Source organism: Borostomias antarcticus (assembly GCF_949987555.1).
Source record: "Borostomias antarcticus genome assembly, chromosome: 4".
NCBI classification, from domain to species: Eukaryota; Metazoa; Chordata; class Actinopteri; order Stomiiformes; family Stomiidae; genus Borostomias; species Borostomias antarcticus.
The window spans coordinates 15,045,804-15,069,449 of NC_140237.1; the positions used below are offsets into that span (position 1 = coordinate 15,045,804).

Genomic DNA, 23,646 nt, shown 5'->3' on the forward strand with positions numbered 1-23,646 from the left:
GCAGCTGAGTGGCCTGTGCCCGAGAATCAACTCAATGATGATGCTGAGATGGAATCCGATTCAGATAGTGTGTCACTGACGGGTTCGGATTGTGTCACTGACACGTTCGGAAGATTTGTATACAATTGATGAAGTTTGATGACTCGATGAAACGTTTGGAAAACAGGTCAAAGTGGAGGATTATTTTCTAGACACTGAAAAGTTTATTAAATCTGTTACTGTTTTGAACAAGTTAGTAGGATTGCAGTTGTTAGATGAGAGAAAGCGTTTTAGGTTGAGAAAGCATATAACTAGTGTAAGAAGGGGGGCAAGGAAAGAGAAAGGTAAAAGTAGAAGGCGTAGAACTCCACTGAAGTGATGATTGTGTATCACGGCTGCTGGCGGTCCCTATACAAGCCACCCACTGATAAGAGAACAAGTGATCTCCAGAGGGTATTGCATGGGATTATAGCTACGAACAGGTATCTGGCACACATCGATCCTAGTATGGGGGAGGGCTGTCCGTTTTGTGGTCAGGGAGAGAGGTTAGAACACCTTTTTATTAATTGTGCTAGACTTGAGGGGCTGTTTGATCTTCTTCAAGGTGGTGTCAGGGGCTGGGCTTGACCTTTTTATTTCTGGTCCACGGTACTCAGTCAAGAGAAAAGGGGTTCATGTTCTGGTAATATAATTTTTGGCATGGCTAAGTTGTCTATATGGAAGACTAGGAGGAACTGCATTGCGTGGGGGGTCAGTTGATCCAGGGGGTCAGTTGATCCAGTGTGTCCACCTGTGTAAAGGTTTGATGACTGCTCGCTTGAGAGTTGAATTTGAATTTTACAAGATGACAAATGACTTATGTTTTATGAATTTATGTGGGGTTGGGGGAGTGTTATGCTCTGTGTGGGAGGGGTTACTGGTGGTTAATTTTTGAGGGTGTATTGTTTTTGTTGTTGTTATTGTTGTTGTTTGGCTTTTTGTCTATTTGGTGTATATCTGAATGAGTTTGTGTACTTAGCATGAAGTGTTAATAGTTTTTATTTTTAAAAATCTCTCCATCTCTCTTTTTCTCTAATTATTTTTTTCATTCTCTCTTTCTCTCACTTGCACACTCTATCTCTCATTATCTCGCTCTCTTATTCTCATTCTCTCATTACAGTATCTCTCTCCTATTCTCTCTCTCCATCGCTCTCTCCCATCCTCTCATTATCTTTCTTGTTCTTTCTCTCACTCTGTCCTTTTCTCCTCTCTCTCTCTTACGTCAGGATGGTTCATGTGAGGATAGGACTGAGTTCCAGACACGTCTGGGGCATACCTGTCTGTCCAGCTTCTGCTGCCGGAGGTTGCTGCCTTCATCATCCAAGGTGCTGCCGGGAGACAGAGAGAGAGAGAGGGGGGAGAAGAGGGAATGTTTAAAACACATTGAAAAGCTCTACTATTCATCTATCTTTAACACTGCATGCACTCGAGGTGGGAGGCTATTTTTCACATCTGTTATGTGCTCTGAAACTCCCCCCCTCCGCACACACACACACACACTAACACACACACACACACACACACACACACACACACTAACACACACGCACAACAACACATTAATCTCACTGATGGTGCTGCTTTTCTGAGAACCTATAAAAGCACCTGCTGGTGCATTCAGTACCTGTAAGGAAGGGTTGTTATTGAGAGTGAAGAAGTCGCCCATGATGGCGTCCCATAGCAGCCCACAAAGCCCTATCTGGGGAGCTACATACTGTAGAGTAAAACAATTTCACTGATTATCCTCTCTAACACACACATGGACTTTCAAGCAAGAGATGGAGAATACATACTGTGCAGTAGGCCTGCCCCCGACTAAAGATTTTCCTGCTCGACTAGAAGTTCTCATTTCAAGCTGGAATATGTAGGGGTGGGTCGTATGCCCACCTCCCTTGTTCTCTGTAAAGCGCATTGTGTTGCCTCTGGGTAAGAAATGCGCTATACAAATAAAGCTTTGATTGATTGATTGAAGCGACTAGTCAACTAGTCGTTCCTTTATTATTATGATGATGATTATTATTGTTACACATATAACCTTACCATACACATGGAGCGAGCGGCAGCAGCCGCCTCAGCAAAGAGGTAGATTAATGTGTCAGCATTCGGCAACACAGCAAGGAGACTGAACAAATTTGACAGCAATTTGCTAGTATAGGCTATGGGATTTTGAGGGGACTGTGCAATAAACCTGTGCTAACAGATTTTGATTGGTTATTGAGGGGTTCGTTGTGGACGGATTTGGAAGGGTTTTGCGGATTTTTAGTTTTTTTTTTCTTTCTACGACTAAGCGACTAATGAAAACTTGCTCGACTAGGACTCTTCTCGTCGACTAACGTTAAGTCGACTATTGGGGGGCAGCCCTACTGTGCAGTCTGGCGTGCCAGAAAAACAACAAAGCTACAGTGGTGTGCAACAGGGAGAGCGTGAGGCTTGTGAAAGCTGCAGTATGGAACGCTGGGTCCTGGTCTCTCTGCACTCCCTCAGCCCACACCGACTCTGATCAGCCGTGACGCGCTCACTGATTGGCTCTCCACTTGTGTGGCAGGGCACGAGGCAGACGATTAAAACTGGAGAAGCAATGAGAGGGTTCCTCCATCAGCTCTGGAGGTTGACACGGTCAGGGCTGGTGGTGTGTGTGTGTGTGTGTGTGTGTGTGTGTGTGTGTGTGTGTGTGTCTGTGAGTTGGCGTAGGCTCAGTGATTTGTAGCTGGGAGGCAATGCGAGTGATACCATCTCCTATCCTCCACATCAGTCCCCATTCAACCACAAAAACACATATTTCGTCAGAAAAACACTCACATCCATCACACACTCATCCTCTCAGTCAGAGAAAAATATGCACAAACAAAACACTCCATGACTTTAGCTGGTAATTGATTTGCATCTTACAGGCAGATAACGGCATAAACAGAGCTATTACAACGGGGGTCAACCCGTCAGTACTGCAGAGAATAGATGTTAATTCACGTGCTTCACTGGGTTATCGAAAGGTGCGTTAGACCCCTCCCACACAGGGGCGTAGGTTTGATTTGAGCTTTGGTAGGGACACACTGGGTTGTTGCTGTTTCACATAGTCTGGATTGAATCTGGGTGGTGGCCGAATCAGATTAATTTCCGTCGCCACTGATTGGGCAATGTGACAACGAATGACAACGTTTATCCACAAAACCTACATCTGTTGAGTCAGACTATAATCTCACCTGTAACCCTGATGCATCTCCTGCCTCTCCTGATCCTGCCTTTCTGCTGCTTTGACCCCCCCCCCAAATTCTAATGTCCATTTTTGCTTATTTTTATCTGGTGGCATTGTGCCCTCCACTCACCATCTGTCATAAAAGGGAAATGATTGACAATATCAAACTACTTGCAGACACAAAACACTCTTTTCCGTGTAGCCTACAGCCTATTCTGTGTATCATATGAAATATGAACATAATTATGCTAGACTTGGACTATTGAACTGAATTGCATAAACAAACCAGACGTCTTTGTCTCGTTTGTTTAGCCTACTATGCAATTCAGTGGGCGAGTGAACCTAGCTAGTCATTGCTCAAACCTAGGAGTTTGCAACGTTTATACCAAATCTGATTTATTACTAGCTAAAGACAACTGTTATGACAACATTACAGCACCTTATGGATTCACCAATGGATTTGTGAGGGCATCTCCAGGTCAATTATACGGTCAAAAAATGCTTGACTAGGGAACGCCCATAGACCGTAGTCTTGGCGAACCCCTCATGGCACGTGGAAATAGCGCATGCATACACCTTAATAGTGGATGCCGCTAGCCGATCTTATTATAAGATGACAACCATATAATAAGCTTTTATAACATCCCATTCTAAATTCATAGGCATTAATATGGATTTGGTTGCTTCAACTCTTCTGGGAAGGCTTTCTACAAGATTTTGGAGTGTGTCTGTGGGACTTTTTGCCCATTCATCCAGAAAAGCATTTGTGAGGTCAGACACTGATGTTGGACGAGAGGGCCTTACATCACCAAGCGCAATGCCAAGCGTCGGATTTAAAGATTTTAAAGCACGTCGCCACTGGAGTTCTGTGGAGTGACGAATCACGCTTCTCTATCTGGCTGTCTGATGGACGAAGCTGGCCTTGGTGAATGCCAGGAGAACGTTACCTGCCTGACTGCATTGTGCCAACTGTAAAGTTTGGTGGAGGAGGAGTAATGACCTGCTTTTTTTCTGGGGTTGGCCTAGGCCCTTTAGTTCCAGTGAAGGGAAATGTTAATGCTTTAGCTTACCAATACATTTTGGACAATTTTGTGCTTCCAGGGTTAGGGTTAGGGTTAAAGCAAGGTCCATAACGGCATGGTTGGGTGAGGTTGGTGTGGAAGAACTTGACTGGCCCGCACAGAGCCCTGACCTCAACCCTATTAAACACATTTGGGATGAACTAGAACGGAGATTGCGAGCTAGGCCCTCTCGTCCAACATCCGTGTCTGACCTCACAAATGCTCTTCTGGATGAATGGGCAAAAATTCCCACAGACACACTCCAACATCTTGTAGAAAGCCTTCCCAGAAGAGTGGAAGCTGTTATATCTGCAAAGGGGGGACCAACTCCATATTAATGCCTATGAATTTAGAATGGGATGTCATAAATGTATACTGTAGGTGTCCCAATAATTCTGTCCATATAGTGTACCTGCCAGTGTGTATAATGCAGTGGTGGGGATCTGTATCCAACTTTGGGGGGGACATTTACATTGAAATTTTGCAAGAGCATTTTTTTTGGGGGGGACATCTTCCTGCGCGGCTGTATGGTTATTTGAATGCCACTACCTTCTCCTCCTACTACAGCCGCGCAGGAAGATGTCCCCCCTGACCCCCCCAGGATCCCCGCCCCTGGTATCATGTACTTAGAATTTCAACATGCTAATGAGCAAAGGCTCAATTGGTGTACAGGAAGGTTCATCCAGCACAACCAAGGGAATGTTCTAATTTAGTTTTCAACGGCAAGGGTTAATATTCATTCATTTGGAATCAAATACATTGTACATGACTTCATTTATGAATATACATTGGATAAAGCAGATGTGATGTATTTGATTTGAGCATTAAACATTTTTTTGATATACCTGAAAATGCTCAAGGGATATCACCAAGCACCCTCTGTATTTTGAAGAAGAACCCAAGCTACAAGAATCAGCAGAGAAAAAACTTTACTCGACAAAACCAGGTTGAGCACCATGGCTCCCGGACTATAAGATGTCTCATGTATTTAACCTAGGGCTGCACAATTAATCGTGTATTAATCGAAATCGCGATTATGACCTCCTCGATTAACTAATCGCAAAATGCCGCAATTAATGTGATTAATAATTTTGCTTTGAATTGAGTGTGCTAGGACTACACGGACGAATCACAGGCCCTTATACTGTCTGACCAATCACATGCATTCCCGCTGAGTGCGCTGTGTGTAGCAATTTCACTGAGAAGACAGATAGCAGTAGGTCAAGACAAGTGTCACAAGCCATGAGTAGTGAAAAAATGAGCGAAAACGAGGTCAGTGAGTTAGTAGCAAGAAAGGGATCAACTTCCGTGATATGGGAGCATTTTGGTTATTATATATTAATATTATATATTAAATATTAATCACAATTATTAATCGCAATTACCATTTTGAAGCAAATAATCACACTTATTATCTTTTGTCATAATCGCGCAGCCCTAATTTAACCTATAAGTGTAGATAGATAAGCCCGAGTGTTTCTGAACAGTCAGTAACTTGTGAATTGTCAGCTCAAAACGTGTAATTCTATGATTACCGCTGCTGCTGCTCCTACCATGGCGAGATGTTGGTACTTTACTGACCGTACAGTATCTGTCTTGCTTTCTGCCAGAGCTTGATGGAAGATAATCACAGGTTTTGTCAAGTGCCTTATTTCCCCACATAATCCAGGGACTGTTTTCCAATAACAGAATACACAGAAATATAACACAAGGCTATTTTCAAGGGCATTTCTCAGACTGCAGGCCAACAACAGCATCTTGAGTGCCAACCCCTGGTGTGATTTACTCTGTCCTTGGGCTCTGTATGCTTTTCCTTCTGGCTTCAGTTTCATCAGAGATGAATGTTATGTTGACAAGCGCTTACTTAAGAGTACAATACCAAAGAAACTCCTTCTGTGGCTGCTTTTGTGTGTGTGTGTGTGTGTGTGTGTGTGTGTGTGTGTGTGTGTGTGTGTGTGTGTGTGTGTGTGCGTGCGTGCGCGCGCGCATGTCCATAAGCGTCAACGGTCTGTATGACTGTTTGAGTGTGTACTGTGCCGTCGCCTGTGTGACTGTGTGAGCGGTACAGAACTGCATGTTAGCCCCTCTCTAAGTGGAAGAGTGCTGAGTGATGTGTTTACAGGGCTGTGACCCCCTGCTGGACAAGAGGCTCTGATACATGACCCTGGCCTGAGGGGGTAATGGTCACATTTCGTGGTGCAGCTGTGAGCTCAGACCCAGCTCCACAGTCCCCAGCTCGCTGCTCCACACACAGGCCTGGACATTTCTCATGGCAGGTTCCATCTGAACGCTGATCCCGAGGGCTCTGAGAAACCATGCATGAACAGGAGAGGAACGCAGCCAAACTCTGGACCCCACTCCATCTCCCAGCTCCTACACTCCCTCCTCTCCTCCTCCCCCTCCTCTCCTCCTCTCCTCATCTGCGCTCCCCTCCTCTCACTCCTTCCCCTCCCCTCCTCATCTCCCCTCCTTTCACTCCACCCCCTCCCCTCCTCATCTCCCCTCCCCTCCTCATCTCCCCTCATCTCCCCTCTCCTCATCTCCCCCCCTCGCACTCCACCCCCTCCCCTCCTCATCTCATCTCCCCTCCCCTCCTCATCTCCCATCCTCTCCTCCCCTCATCTCCCCTCCCCTCATCTCACTCCACCCCCTCCCCTCCTCATCTCTCCTCCTCTCCTCCCCCTCCTCTCCTCACCTCTCCTCTCCCTCCACCCTCTCCTCTCCTCCTGCCCGCTCTCTCACCCAGGCTCTCTCCTCTCTCCCCCCCCCCCCCCCCCCAGAGGAAGCAGGAGTGATGGGGGTGCTCTGCCTGGGCACGCCTGCTGTGTTGTCCAGAAGGGCTTCTGTCCCTGAGGGCGGCTCACATACCAATATCAAACCCCACGACGTGAAACCAACATGAGATCCACGCACCCCCGGCGCCAGGAAGCACACAGCGTCCTCCAGGGGAGCCCCCACTGTGGATCTAAGAGGCGGCATCGCTGGTCTGCCTCCACCTTCATTATGCGTGACGAGCCTGTCCTCCTGACGTTATCCTACAACCAGATCTAAGGCAAGCCAGCTCCGTAGCTTATAGCAACCAGGAGCCAATAGGAGCGAAGGAAGCCATGCAACCATGGCAATGGGGCTTGGGTTGGAGGAGGCAGTCGCAGCAGCGGTAGGATTGCTATGTCAAGAGGCTGGGGGCTGCAAGACAGGCAGACAGGTACAGACAGGAAGACAGGTACAGACAGACAGCAAGCAGGGAAGCAGCAAGACAGGCAGACGGACAGGAGGACAGGCAGACAGACACGGACAGGTAGACAGACTGGGAGGCAGGAAGATACTGTAGTTTGAGGCAGACAGACAGGTAGGCAGGCAGGCAAGCAGACAGACAGGTGGGCAGGCAGGCAAGCAGACAGACAGCTGGGCAGGCAGGCAAGCAGACAAGCAGGCAAATGAGACAGAGATGCATACATCTTTATTCTAGCCAACTGCTAATTAACACTGCATCTCTGTACAGAATATGACTGTAAAATGCCAGAGATTCAAACATGTAATGGCAGGGAGGTCAGCCCCACGAAGCAAGACTGCTGCCCCCTACAGGGGGTGGAAAGAAAATGGGAGAAAATGGGTTTTTTTTTATACGTTCCATTAAAATAGCTTCTGCCCGAGGGAAACTTCAATTAATTGGATTATTGCAATAGGAAGCTGCTACAGAGTTTCATATCAGTAAAACATCCATCAGGGGTCATATCTTACTGTTCCTACTGGTCTCAATTAGACCTGTCTATCAAGCATTGCTTTTATAGCTCTTTGCACTATTGTACTGCTCTACAAAATAATACCTTTCCTGTTTTCCTTTACTGATAAAATGTCCCCTTGGGATCAATAAAATATCCTGACATACACACATTTGTCAGGACGATTTATCTATCTATCTACCTTTCTGTCTGTCTGTCTCTCTGTCTGTCTGTTTCACACACACACACACGCACACACACATTTGTCAGGACTATATCACGCACGCACACACACACACATATATATATATATAACATACTGTATATATAATTATTGTCAGGACTATCTATCTTTCACACACACACACACGCACATACATACACACACATACAAACACAAACACATTTGTCTAGACTAGCAACTGAAAAACTTTAGGAGGCAGACATGCTATTCAAGGAAAATACACACTACATACAATCAGTAGCCTACACTGAGATGGCTAGCTGAATATGATGTGTTTCAAAAAACAGACATCTCTACGTATATCACACGTCAGTAAGAGCAGCATCACCAACAAAACCATCTCTTCAACGTCGCCAATCTAGAATGAACTTCCCAACACGCGCTCTAGCATCCAAGTACATTTTGCTGCTGTCAAAACCATGTCTGACCACTCTTACACAGGCGCACACACACACACACACACACACACACACACACACACACACACACACACACACACACACACACACACACACACACACACACACAGAGTGCTGTCCCCCCGAGCTAGCACATGGAGAGCCTGGTACCTGTAGGGGATCCAGTCTGAGGAGTGTTTAGAGCTCATGTCTGCGTGTCGCTCGGCACGGACCCGGGCAGCCGGGGACTCTGGCTACAGTGATCGCGGCGAGAGAGACCACACAGCCCGCTCATCCTCTGCACACAGCGCTCTCTCTCTCTCGTCCCGTCCCCCCCACCAGCTTGCCGTCTGCTCTCTCTCTCTCTCTCTCTTCTTCACGCCGTCCTCTGGGTCTCCGTGTTTCTCAGCTGGTCGGTCGTAACGAGCTGAGCTCTGTGGGGGTACGAGCAGGCAGGGTCCAGGCTGGGAGAGACCTCCTCTCTCCGTCTTCTCTCTTCCTCTCACATCATCATCTCTCTTCCTCTCTGCTGCGCTACACCATTCTTTCTTTCCTGCTCTCTCTCTCTCTCCGTTTTCTTGCTGTGATGCTCTCTCTCTCTCTCTCTTTCGCGCTCTCTCTCTCTCTCTCTCTTTCTCTCTCCCTCTCTCTCTCAGTTAAGGCAGCATGCAGGAGGAGGAAATAGGAAAACAGAGAATCCCTTCTGTCGCTCTCCTTTGATGTTCCAGCTCTGCTTCTGCTCCTGCCTCCCAGGGCAGCATTTCCTCCCCCTCTCCCTCTCTCTCTCTCACACACACACACACACCTTGTTGTTTGAGGCGTGTAATCTACAGACTCAGATGTGTATTTTGAATAATGATTTATTCATTCTCTCAGACTGAAGACCATTTGCATTATACTGTATGACTGTGTAGACAGACACACACACCAGCTCATTTTCGCCCTGGTTCTCCATAAAACCCCGATGTAAACACCCCCTCCAGTGTTCTCTGTAGAGTAGCGTATTAATTCAGTCATTCACAGGGTCATAAAACTCCATCCAATGTCACTGTTCCAAAGAAACGCATATTCTTGCCCCAGTATTCAGCATGGAATGCATTCTATTAACAAAATCAGACACAGAAAACATATTCCTAGGAGTTTAGTTAAGAATAATTTTTCCGCCCTGAGACATAATGTGTTTTTCACTCATGTAGCCTATGTGTGTGTGTATGTGTGTGTGTGTATGTGTGTGTGTGTGTGTGTGCGTGTTTGTATGTGTGTATGTGTGTGCGTGTGTGTGATTCAGGTTTAGTGCAGGATCAGTGGACCAGGCAGCCCTAATACTGAGCCTTCAATCAACACACAACACATCCAAGTATAGTGTATGCACACACACACACACACACACACATCTGTCAGGACGTAGCGCTGCGCTGTTATACTAAGGCACGTGTAATGTTTTGGTGAACACACTCGCACAGCGTACAATGACAGCAACGATCGAAGATGACACATCAGCATCTGTTCAAAATACATTAGTCAAGGTCACCATAAATGGCAGAGCAATCAAATAAATTGGATTGGTATGGAGTAGGAATATGTCAGGCGTTAGCTGGCAGTGGGAAGCCACTCTGTCATCTCCTCTCAATTATTAATCGTAAGCCTTTTACAGTCGGACCCCGGCGACCTACAGTAGAACTGCTAGCTGGATATGAATTAGGAAACTCACAAACACAAGCAAACTCTGGCGCCATCAGCACGCCATCAGCACGCCACGCTCGCAGGTCTGTGGCGGAGAGCACATGCGTCGATGATCAGCGTGACTGATACCTTCTTCTTCTTCTTCTTCTTCGGTGTTTTACGGCAATTTTCATCCTTGCTGTTGCATTACCGCCACCGTGACTGATACCATCCTGCTGTCATGATCACTACCACAGGGGCCTTTTTCTTCATCAGCATCAGCATCAACATCCTCATCATCATCATCATCATCATCATGGTCGACGTCAAATATATTGTCACTGCCACTTACATGTCAGTCAGCTGCGCCCGGGGGAGGTGTGGGGGTGTGGGGATGATGATGATGGTGATGGGACTACCCAAGGGCAGCAGGGGTCAGCACAGTAGGCTGGTTAGCACTAAGATGGCGGACAGAGCCTTTTGAAGTCAGGCTTTGGTCGTGAGAGAGTCTCTCTCCTCTCCCTTCTCGATCCTCCTCCTCCTCCTCCTCCAACCCCTACTCTCGCTTGTCCAGGAAAAGGAACGTGATCAACTGTGGTAAACGGCGAACAGGCGCCGGAGACAGACACAAATTCAAGAGGGAAGCTTTTTCCGTGGTCATATTATGGGATATCACTCCATTAAAGAGATGTAAGCTGATCAATTGGATTTATTAAGGATCGACCTCCTGGCCGAGGCTTGTCCGGGGGGGGGGGGGGGGGGTAGCAGAGGACATGGAGGGTAGCGGGGGTAGGGGAGGGGGGGTTGATGCTGATGTGATCTCGTCTGAAACCAGAGCTCTGCCTTCTGTCTCGTCCGGTCAGGCTGCAGACACAGACGCCGCTGCGGGGCACACCGTGCAAGACAACACCGTTAATAATGCATCAGTCTGACCGGCCATGCAAGACGGCAGGCAACTACCAGCTCAAAGAATGACTTTCACCACCACCATGACTGTGTGTGTGTGTGTGGCGGGGCGCGGGCGCTGGGATGATGAGTCAGAAAGCTTTTGGTACAAGAGCCTTAAAAAAAAACACATTTTGTTCGGACAGCTGCTACACACGACTGGAGATACAGTAGCACCTCTTCAGACACCGCTGATTACATTAACATATTCACCTGCCAGCCCTCTGCTTGGGAGACTGTCTCTCAGGTGTCCATCGACTTCTCAATTCAGCTCGGCTAGACGTTGTGGACTTTCAATGAGCTCAAGAACAGATGTTCAGAGAGTACACTTTCACACAGGGAGTGTGTTACAGTGAATAGATCTAGAATGCTGTGCATATCGGGCATGCCTTGCGTAGAATGCTGTGCATATCGGGCATGCCTTGCGTAGAATGCTGTGCATATCGGGCATGCCTTGCGTAGCTTGCGAGGTAGAGTGGCTAGCTGGGGATTGCAAGGTCCCCGGTTCAATCCCAGCACTTGATGTTGTGCCGAAGTGTACTTGACCGAGACAAACCCCAGAATTGCTACAATGCAGCACGGTGGCACAGTACCTAGTAGGTACAGACTTTATGGCAGAGTTTGCATATTTTCCCAGTGTGAGTTTGCATATTTTCCCAGTGTTCGCAAGGGTTTCCTCACAAAGAAACCAATACGAAAAACCTGCAGAAGAACAGATGCTGTTCAGTCTGGTCCCTGACCAGGACCTGGACTGAGCACTTGGACTTGGTCCCCGGGCGCCATGAACGATGGCTGCCCACTGCTCCTGGCTGCCCCTGGAGGAGGACGGCTTGGATGGGAGAAATACAGAGAACAATTTCCATCAGCGACACCCAAAAATTGTGTGTGTGTGTGTTGTGTGCCGTGTTGCCGCTCACTATGTGTGCAATGTGTGTGTCTTTGTATAGCCAAAATAAAGTCCCCCCCTCGAGTCCTGTAATTAACGATATTATAATTATTGATGGCAAAGAAACACACATAACAGCAGTTGGTGACAATAGCTAGAGACTCGGCCACGGATCATTAGAGTCTCAAGTCTGTAACCCTCTCCCAATGCATGATGGGGAAAAGAGTCCTGATGTGGGAAGTGGAGCAGCTACACAAAGATACAGCTGGTTGCGGCACTTTCATTACTGCATAAATTGTATATGCTAATATTAGCAGAAACCTAATTGGCAGTGATTGGGTGATGGCTAGGACCCAATAGGCAGTTTCGGAGGGGGAGACTTGGGAGGGATTCGTACGAACAGAGCCATCCTTATTTCAAGCCGAGCAGTAAATCGCACAGCTTTAGAAAGAGAGAGAGATAGTGTGTGTATGTGTGTGTGTGTGTGTGTGTGTGTGTGTGTGTCTGTGTGTGTGAGTGTGTGTTTGTTTGCATGCCTCTATGCCCGCGTGAGCGGAGGTGTTGGCTGGGGCCCAGTATTGATTGGATTGCCTCTGACGTGCTCAGTGTACTCAGTGCCAAGCATGAGCACCCAGGCCAAGGGTGACTTTCAAACCCCATTCACACAATCACAGAGCACAACTTGAGGGGAAGCAGCGGACACAGAAACACCAACAATCCACTACCACGCATATCTGGGTACTTCTCAGGAAACCCATCTTGATTTAGTCAGCCTGGCATGTGAACTGGCTTTTACATGGACCATCTGGGGCACAGAACTAACAGACCACCGACACTGTCCCACACCACACACTCATCCACAGTCTGGTGATGTGGTCATACAGTAGTCAGCATACAAAGTATATACATAAATAAATAAAATTTATAATAATAATAATAATAATAATAATAATTTAAAAAAAAAATATATATATATATATATATATACTACTATACTATATATATAGTATATAAAGTAGATTACATACTGGTTTGTAGCAGGAGTGCATGTTTAAGGTGCATTGTGGGATTTTTGGCAGCATCTAGTGGTGAGGTTGCAGATTGAAACCAAATTAATACAATTACATGGTGCAATATGGCGGTCTCCGTGGAAAGGACCCGCTCCCCATGTAGATATAAAGGCATGGCTTGACATAGTTGAATTTGCTTTGGATGTTGGATTTTCTAAGTTACTGGCCCCAATGTTGTATCACTAGCCTGGAAGATATAGACACATTTTGTGAACGCTTAAACAAGACATGACTTTTATAGAATCAGATATCAGTGGTTTGTCAGAGTGAAGAGTGCTTCTACAGGTGGTTGTAGATAATAGGCCGTGTGAAACTGGTTGGACGTTTGGAGCCTGAAGCCTTCATCAATGACACCATTTCTGTGCACACCACCAAGTATGGGGGGGTTTGATGCCTATTCCACTCTTCACAGAGAGCGTCTCCTGCACTTTGGGCATGAGAATCAAACCCTGTGCACCTTTACACCACCTGCCCTTTGAAAAGTGCTGACTCCCTACAAAAAAAAAAAACTAACTGAAATGCTGTCTTATTATTTAATTGTGGCAGGGACTCAAACGCCCACTAGAGGGCGGTAGTAACCAAATAACTATCTGTCTAGCTTAACGTTAGCTTGCTAACTTTGGTTCACTTTAAATGGTGATGATTGGATCTAGTCAGCAATTACTAAGAACTAAACCTTCAAACATATTAGCTAGTTAGCTAGCTATTTCACTTAAGAGCTGTCTAATGTTTTCACTCACTTGTCTGCATAAGCTGGCATAGATTGGCAAAGCTTGCAAATACTTCTCCCTTCTTGTCATCATACCCTAGCCAAGGCCAGTGGGACAGTGCTTATGTCCAGCCCTGAAAGGCCTTATTCTAACGTGAGGAAAAAACACGCACTAATTAAAACATAATTCAGAATATTATATTCCATTTCTGCCAAATTTACACAAAATTCAGCCACAAAATTCTACACACTGCACCTTTAATGTAACACTGGCCACCGTTGTGACTGAGCTACACCAGCCTCCCATTGTGATGACGTGTGGGAGAGCCAGAAACCTCGCACTCCTACAGCCACCCATGGGCTGGGGCTCTCCCTGCCTGTCCTGGGGCTGCCTAACTGACACACATTGCTTTTTCTCTGGCATTTAGATCAATGCAATGTCAAATGTGATGTGCCAAACCACAAACTACCTCCAGAGTGATCTAGGCATGGAACCAGGCCAGTACAACCCTTCTATTGTAGTCATCAGGAGAAAGCCTCTGGGCTATTGACAGAAAGAGAGCAAAGCATAGCAACAGCTGTTACTGCTCTCTCTCTCTCTCTCTCTCTCTCTCTCTCTCTCTCTCTCTCACTCACACATACTCTCTTTCATTCTGTCTCACTCTTCTTTTCTCTCTCACACACTCTCTTTTACCCTCTCTCTGTCACTCACTCAATGTTCAATTTACTTTCTCTCTCCCTCTCTCTCTCCCTCTTTCTCTCTCCCTCTCCCTCTTTCTCTCTCCCTCTCTCTCTCTCTCAGACCAGGGCTGCAGCCACAGTGAGCCAGAAACAGGACCCCCCTGAAGGTCATGGAGATCCTCTTTAGCGCTCCGTGCCCGCTGGGGACTGAGGTGAAGGCCTGGCGCAGCTCCATGCCAGCTGGAGATCTGCCCATGTCCTCACCCAGATAGCAAGCGGATCTGGGCCATATATGGGCCGGAACTAAGCCACAAATGCCAGATCTGGCCTGTATATGGCCCTGATCGGATTGCTGTCTGGGCAAGAATATGGAAGGAGACAGAGAGAGGGAGAGTGAGGGGGGTGCCCATACCCACGCATCACTCTGCTCCATACGTTACATGGATAAAGGCCCATTCACACATTACTTGTAAAAGATTGGTAAACGATTGTTATTTTTACCTCAATACGCCAACTGATGCAGATTGCTGGCACTGGCACTATCAGCCCATCAGATGGAAGATTTACTAGGTATATACATGTATCTTTGCTTCAGACATGATTTCAACTTCCTACTGAGACGCACCCAGCGGCACCTTTGAGTCACGTAAAATACACCTTCCCTGTCTCACCAGAGTGAATGAATATACAGTGAATAGTACTGGGTGGTACTTTATAACACTCAAAACATGTACAATTGTCGTACAGTATGCTATCGATCGTGTGGAGAACTGGTAGTAGAGAATAGTCACCATACAGACCCATATGATGTACACCCTACATGAGGCCTACTAGAAGCTACTACGGTAGCTTCTCCCTTCTCCTTTTCTGTCCTGGCCCCACAGTGGTGGAATGAACGCTGCTGTATATATAAGTGCAATCCATTTACCATGAACTGCTCACTGACGTCAGGACAACAGAGTCACTGCCTATCTTTCGCTGCAGGCTGAAAACTACCAGAAGTACTAGCAGGATTTCCCCCTCGTAAGCACCTATTGTATTTATATTTTGCTACTCCGCACTTTGGCTTTAACACTAGATTATGCTATTTGTCACGCACACACACACACACACACACACACACACACACACACACACACACACACACACATTGTAAGTATAATTTTGGGGACATTGCATTGACCTTCATTCCATATCCCCTTACCCTATCCCTAAAAACTAATTGGGGACACCACTTTTGTTTGTTTTTCATGTCCAATATTTGTCCCCAAATGTGGCCTCAGTCAGTAACACACACACACACACACACACACCCACACACACACACACACACACACACACTTTCAGGCTGTCAGCTCCTCCTGGATCAACCCACTCTGGAAGTCATCTGTCCGTGGCCAGCAGAAGGCATGCATAAAACATGATTTGGATTAGGAGATGTCAGCCTGAATGAAACAGAGCGCTTGGTTCCCTGTGAGGCAGGCAGATGGACTGCCTCTGTACAGCACAGTTATTGTACCATGATGTTACAGTAGTTCAAAAAACTCACAATCCACGCCTCTTTATCGTCATCCAAACTCCAGCCAAACTACACAGGCTGCATTCTCACAGCAATGGCAGCGGTTTGTGACCTGATGAAGTCTGCAAATTTTAGCTGATGATTGCTTAATAATAATAATAATAATAATAATAATAATATTAATTATTATTATTATTTGTATTATTATTATTATTATTATTATAAAATGTATTTGTATAGCACCTTTCATACAAATTAATGCAGATAAAAGTGCTTTACAACAGAGAGTGTGCATGCATGGAGTGCTTCACATAAAACAACATAAAATAATCCAAAACAGGAAAATAAGATGGAAGACAGAACACAAATCAAACCTTACCCTAGGTTACTTCGTCGTGCAAGGCGACGGGTCAACAAAAGTTAACCTTTATCTAGGGGTGCGTTAAGTAGCTGAGCGCTCACTCTTAGAATGCTCACTTTGAGCACTGAGCGTTTTTTAAAACCACTTAACGGTCTGCTCTAACCGAGTGCTGAGTTGCTAGGAGACGAGAACCTTTCACCTGTTGTCAATCATGTGTGATTAGCGAGCAGCGTCCCAACGATTCCCAAGCCAAAACGCACCCCTTGTTTTTTTTTTGCTCAGGTGATGATGATGATTATGACGTGGTGTTTGGCTCAGACAGATCATAGTTCAAAACTGCTCACTTGTGCTCTGAGCAGATCAGTCTGAGCGTAACTGAGCAACCCGTTAAGTGAATTATGATCACTGATCGCTGACTGAGCGCTCAGCTACTTAACGTACGTTTAGTTACTTTGTCGTTCAAAGTGACGGGTCAATCGCGTAAAACGCACCTAATCCCACAGTACTGGGTTGTAAACGCACCAGATCATCTGACATTCAACCCGCTAGACGTCCTTTGTGCGTCTATGTCTGACCCCGTCTAGATGAAGTGGCCTATAGCTCCCTTTGGACTCTTGTATGATGGAAACCTGTTGATTGCCTATTGTCCTATAGCATACTAGGCTGAAGCATACGATCTGCGCATTCAAACAATTACCAGTGACTCACAAATCATTCAGGTATAGCCTACCTTTGATATCATAAACATGTACAATAAAATATAAGATATGAATTCATAAGGGGTCAACAAGTCTCCGGTGAGCCCTTTCTTCATGTGGCCTAGTTGGAAGCTGTGAGACAACGCTGCTGGCAGAGGCTCGTGGAGATGAGGCAGGTGACATGGCTGTCTGTCTGAGAGCATGCTGATGGGAATCTCTCTCGGACACCTCCCCTTCCGCAGACAGCGGACAGAGGAGTGATGCAGAGAAGAGTTCCTCTGCCAGGTGTCTGTCTTTAGAGACACGTCTCACGCATGTTCACCTGGCAGAGACTAGCAGTACCGCTGTAACACTGCTAGTTCCTTAGAATCGCCTCAGCTTCCCAGGGTCCTGGTAAGTGAATCTGAAACATGCCAATTGCTTGTCATTTTGATCTAGTGTAGGGAAACCACTAGAAAAAAAATGCATATTTCATACAGCACATCAGTCTGGTCGCCATTTTGTTTCTGATATGACTAGAATGAACCTGTCCACATATCTGAAATGTAAAATATGAAAAAACCTCTTAGCTGATATAGGAGATCTATGATCTGAGTATTCCTCCATGTGTGGCTGCTGTTTCCATGGCAGCATTAAACCTGCATGGTGGCAGTGATCCAGAATATACATTTAATACAGACATTCAGACATTACTCTATAGGAGCCTCTTAAAACATTCTTATGCTACAAAATGTCTAGGCTACACAGTGTGTCATGAATAACATCACTATGACAGCCACATTGTAATTTTAATAGGCTGCTGACGAATGGATTGTGCTTGATGAAGTTTATAGGGCTACGTCATTTCTATCTACCAGAGCGCTGTTATTCTCCTCCTAACCAGCATTTCTGCTTCACAGACAGCATCTGAACCCCTGCCGCTCACTACAGCACCTGCTATTACATCCCCTATAGCACCCCCTTGTGGAAAATACAGTTTACTACTGGGAATCAATTATGTATTGTGACACTTTGCAGAGATATCATTTGATAATGTAGCTCATATAGGAACAATGCTGAATTCTCACTTTTTGCTTATGGATATATTAATAGTTGGTTAAATGGCTAGTTTGTGACAAAATGACTGTCATTTTTGGCGTACACTTGCCTGCTCGCAGGGTTGTGGGTGTGTGTGTGTGTGTGTGCGCGCGCGCGTGTGTGACGTCTGTTTCAACACAGCCTGCTCCTTCTGACAAAACACTGCACTCTGGGTTGCTCTTGTTACCATGGCAACCACAGACCAATTATCACCACCTTCGTAATATTAATCAGCATGGTGCCAACCTCAGTGTTGCACACACATAGCCTCCGCACGTGCAAACATACACACTATAGCTGTGTTCGGATTCGCTCCCTCGTTCTCTCACTCCCTATTCCCTATATGGGGTTCACCATGTAGTGAAAAACGGAGAAAATGTAGGGTACATGCGCTGTTCCCTGGAAATCAAGGTGAATTGTGGGTAATAAATAGTGGACTATATAGGGAACGAAAATTCCGTGGAGAATTCGGACACTACAAACAAAATGGCTGACACCCCATATAGTGCACTATATAGTGAATAGGGAGTGATTCCCAACACAGCCTATGTCCAGACTTTTGAATCTGCCCACCCTGAGCTGACTGATTAGATGGAGTGTAACAACAATTCTGTGTGATATCAGGCAACACTGCGACAGTAGGCCTACAGGACCAGCAGACTACAGGACCAGCAGACTACAGGACCAGCAGACGACTGGTCCTCAATGCTGAAAGGTACAGTAGGCCTACAGGACCAGCAGACTACAGAACCAGCAGACGACTGGTACTCAATGCTGAAAGGTAGGGCAAGCAGATTGAGGTTTCTAACACCAAAGTGACTGGTAACATATCTAATAGGGGTGGGGGAAAAAATAGATTCTCATCAGAATCGTGATTTTTTGTTTTCAGATTTTTAAATCAATTTTTTTATTCAAAAATCGATTTTTTCCTAATTAAAATGCTTCATTTCAGTCCATGTTTATAAGCCGAGGTGGAAAAAAGTTACTGCTTTTCTCCAGCAGAGGAGGAAATGTCTTTGGTGAAGGTGTAAGGTGAAAGAGAAGAATGGCGGACAATGTAAATGGTAAATGGACTGCACTTATATAGCGCTTTTCCACCTTAGCGGCACTCAAAGCGCTTTACAATGGCCTCTCATTCACCCATAAACACACACATTCACACAGCAATGGCGGTAGCTGCCATGCAAGGTGCTAACCTGCTCATTGGGAGCAATTTGGGGTTAGGTGTCTTGCTCAAGGACACTTCGACATGTGGACAGTCGGAGCTGGGATTCGAACCACCGACCCTTCGATCACTGAACGACCCGCTCTACCAACTGAGCTACAGCCGCCCCTGTGTGAGAAGAAAATGCACGGAGTTAAAACCTCCACCATCCAACTTCAAGTCGTCTGGTGTTAAAAAAGCAAACAAAAAATCGCAATAATCGGCAATATCGAATATAAATGCATCTTTTTAATACCGTGGCTTTAGAAAACTGCACACACACGTGCACGCACACACAAACACATGCACACACACGCACACACAGTACACACACACATAAAGACACACACACTAGGGCTGTCAAATAAATACTCGAACTTCGACTAGACGTTGACTTTGGGGAAAAAATGCATAATCGATCTTCAAAATGTAGATTTGTTTAGTAGGCTACCGCGTGCGTCACCTCCCGAGTCCTGCCCATCTTCTTATCATGCCAAAACACATTACATTAGTATTGATTCTTTTCAATATGGCCAAAAAAACTGCAAAACCACTGTATCTACAGCCTATCGATCTACAGTATCTAGGTGGCGAGGAAATACCTTACTTCCTTAAAATCTGAGCGCGTCTTCTCGGCAGCCACAAGCCTTGAATACGATCAAGTAAATCAGCACTAGACTATTCCTCTTCTTTTGTTTCCAGTTGGCTAGGCTATAGGCATAATAAAAGGACCCTGTTTGCACTAAATGTCCCCCATGTTGACTGGGTATTAACGTTAATTGAATACTTGAATCCTGTGAACACAGGACACAAAAGTTCAAGTTGGTGATTGTTTATGACAATAGGCAGCGACCACCCTCTCGTGGTTAGAAGTGCTCCTGTTGTATGTGTAATCTTCTATGGAAAATTATATAATAACAATAATGAAATATATTCAATTTTCGGAAAATATTTAAAGCAGGCCAATGTAGGATGTGGTATTTTTGCGATTTGGCGCCTCCTACAGGTTCACTTTTGCACAATTGTCGTAAAATGGTAAATACTATGCGCGTTCAGTACAGCTGCTAGCCTGGCGTCGTCAGCCTGATCTCGCTAGCTCTGTGATAGCTACAAATCATACAATGCTGCACTTCATGGCTCCTGACAATCCGTGTGGCTAGCCAACTAGTATGGAGTCAAATTTACGCCCGAATGCATTGAAAGCGTAAGGAAAAATGATACGAAAAAAAGATGTCATAACTGAAATAAAAGAAAATGGTCGTAAAAGGGTCCACGTTTCTTTGATCAAATAATGTTTTTATGTATGATTCCGTATTTCTTTCGACCAATATTTTTTTGGGGACCAAATCTAATTTGTACGACCAATGCTTTATTTGCTTCTCAATTCTATGCAATGCTTTCTTTGTTTCTCAATTCTACGACCAATGCTTTCTTCGCTTCTCAATTCTACGACCAGCGCTTTCTTCGCTTCTCAATTCTACGACCAATGCTTTTTTCGCTCTATGTCCACCAGTGGGCGTGGCCAAGATGGGCTACTTCGTTTTGTATCGTGGCGCCGCACTCCACGCGTCTGACACACAGAAAGGAGAATTCATGTATTTCCCGATATGGCTGTAACAGCGCACAGCCATAATAGGTATTGTACAGTAAGCTTGTGTAGTTCTTTCAACGATCATCAGTTTTCTTTACTTGTGGAGGTTATTGAGGTTGAGTTGAATGAATGCTCTCCAACCTGATGGCCTTCATGGACAATGTTGTCAGACCGATCGAGGACCACCGTTATCATACCACTCTGATCAACGGAGTGCAATCTCTTCACTGCATCCCCTGGCCGGCTGGAATTTCCGCCAGAAGAACTGGACACTTCCACTTAGATGTAACATATCTCACACCAGTGTTTTCCACGACAGTTAATAAAACACAACAGTGTTTTATTGTTGCATTAATTATTGATGTTATTCCAAAATCATATTGGGCAATAATAGAAAAATGTTTATCTCCTGTGGCAGCAAACACGTCCCAACTTCCCAAGGCCTTCCACCTGCTTAAACGCTCTGAGACTGGTCATGTCCCCCAGTGCCCCATAACACAATTGTGTAATATTGAGATGTCAATTGCATTTCGGTGTGGCACAATTTGATTAAACGTCATTAAATTGTGTGTAATGTAATCCCTTCATTGTTTTTATGGATGGTAGTTGAACAAGATCCAAATCAATGATTGTTATAGCCAGATAGATAACAGGTACATGAACACAAGTGGAAGTGATGTAATATAGTCAGGGTAAGAGTGTCTGACTAGTCCTATATGAATAATATCATCCAGCATTTTACAAGGGTTGACAGGGACATGGCTCCCTGTGTGCGTTTGTGTTCATTAACCCTTTATCTGTCACACTAAGAAATACATTTGAAAAAAAATATTTATTGGTACAATTGTGTTCCTGACTAGACATTTAGCAGCTTTTAATTTTTAATTTAGTTTTTATCTGTTTATTAAAAAAACATTATAACACATATAACTGCATTGTATTATTTTTCATCAATATGTACTTGTGTTATTCTCAATATATATAAGAACATAATCGCATCTATAAAAACATCTGTATATAATGTATTGTAAATGGCAAACAGTCAATGTTATATAATAGAAATAGTATCGAAGTAGGCCTATTTATAGGCCTGCTGCGTTCATAAAATATACGGCAGTCCATTTTGCCTGAAAGAGATTAACTTAATAAATATTAGCCTACTACAGTATACACAAAGAGTGTTTTGATTAATCAGTGCCTTAGAAACATCTAGCCGTAAAAACAAAATAATTGTCATATTGATAAACTGTTCTCCTAAAATACAGGCACATTGAGATTTCTTATGAATTGCTAAGATTTTTTATATATATATACTAATAGATATACTACTATGTATAACCCATTGAATAACACCACTGTGCAATTAGATAACAAGAGACAGACTACAAGGTTACTATAGGAAATAGGCCCACAGCATGGCTATACAGATAACTATACATCTCATCAATGCACTACAAAACAAAATTGAAATCAAAATACATAAAACATTTAACTTAGATAAAACATGGAAAAAATATGTCCATCCCTTCTATTACAGCCTTGTATACATACATAAAATGTAATGTTCATGGTTAATGTTAGCTAGCTAGCCAACTAGATGGCTGTAGCTATAGCTATTCAATGCATAGTGCTATTCAATAAGGCTCAGCTACGATGGCTATGGCAGAAATAATGAATGCTACTTGCTCATATTTTATTATTTAAAGCACTGAAACAGACGTTTGAGATCATCCGTAGTTTGACGTATTCCCGACGCAAACAAGCTATGAGGGTGGGACATATGTTTAGAGGAATTTGATTGGAACATTGACAAGTGGACGGGTTTTAAGAACTTTAGACAGATTTGATAGAAGGATAGTGTTGATTGACGGGTGGATGTTGTGAGATTATTGGCCTAAAATCTAAGGTACCTGTTGTCGTCATTGCACGTGACCTACCGTTTTCCAGGAAGTAAGAATTTATATACTTTGATATAAGATTACAACAAAAGTAGAATGTTGTAGTTTTTTTGGCATACATCGTTGAATAGGTGAACACTATGACCAATTATGTGAACCAAAATGGGACAGAATGCTTTTTTCATTTCATTGCGACTGCGAGTAAATGGCTTCAAAGATATGCAAATATGTAACACATACAATTCAGTCTAGCTAGCAAGGAAATTGGCAATCTCACTCAGTGCTTTTACCGAGTTAGCGTCAGGTTCAGTTTAGTGCTAGTGGCTACCCTAATCAGGCAACTCAACCGAGCAGTCACACACTTTTTCCGGGGTCACATTGAGGTACATTTTATTGTCGCCTTTCTTCCATTCAACACAAATATAATCTTTAGGGGGTCTAGAACATGGATTTAGACATGATTTTTGTCTTACCTCAACTGACACTGTCACTTGAGCGAAGGTCTGAAGAGCTCATCGGCCCAAATGCACTTCCGTTTTTTTCTAAGCTTTCAGACAATGATATCTTTTACAACACTGCCACTCAGTGGATATATAATCGGCAGTAGCCTACATACTCTATTCAATGACAGTAATAAGGACAAACAGCCAAACATGGGTTTTGGCGAGGTTTAAGTACAGCAATTTGATCGTGAAAAAGGGTCAACCGT

At 44.7% G+C, this 23,646-nt stretch overlaps 1 protein-coding gene across 1 annotated transcript in view; it reads right to left on the minus strand.

The window, feature by feature from the left end:
- The window catches only part of tub (TUB bipartite transcription factor), a gene marked incomplete at both ends in the record, with an annotated part of 81,639 nt that overhangs the window by 23,271 nt on the left and 34,722 nt on the right, over positions 1–23,646 (minus strand). The window contains one exon of the mRNA XM_084436674.1: positions 1,295–1,346. Coding sequence (XP_084292800.1) covers positions 1,295–1,346 — 52 coding nt within the window. The remainder of the gene's footprint in view (positions 1–1,294; positions 1,347–23,646) is intronic.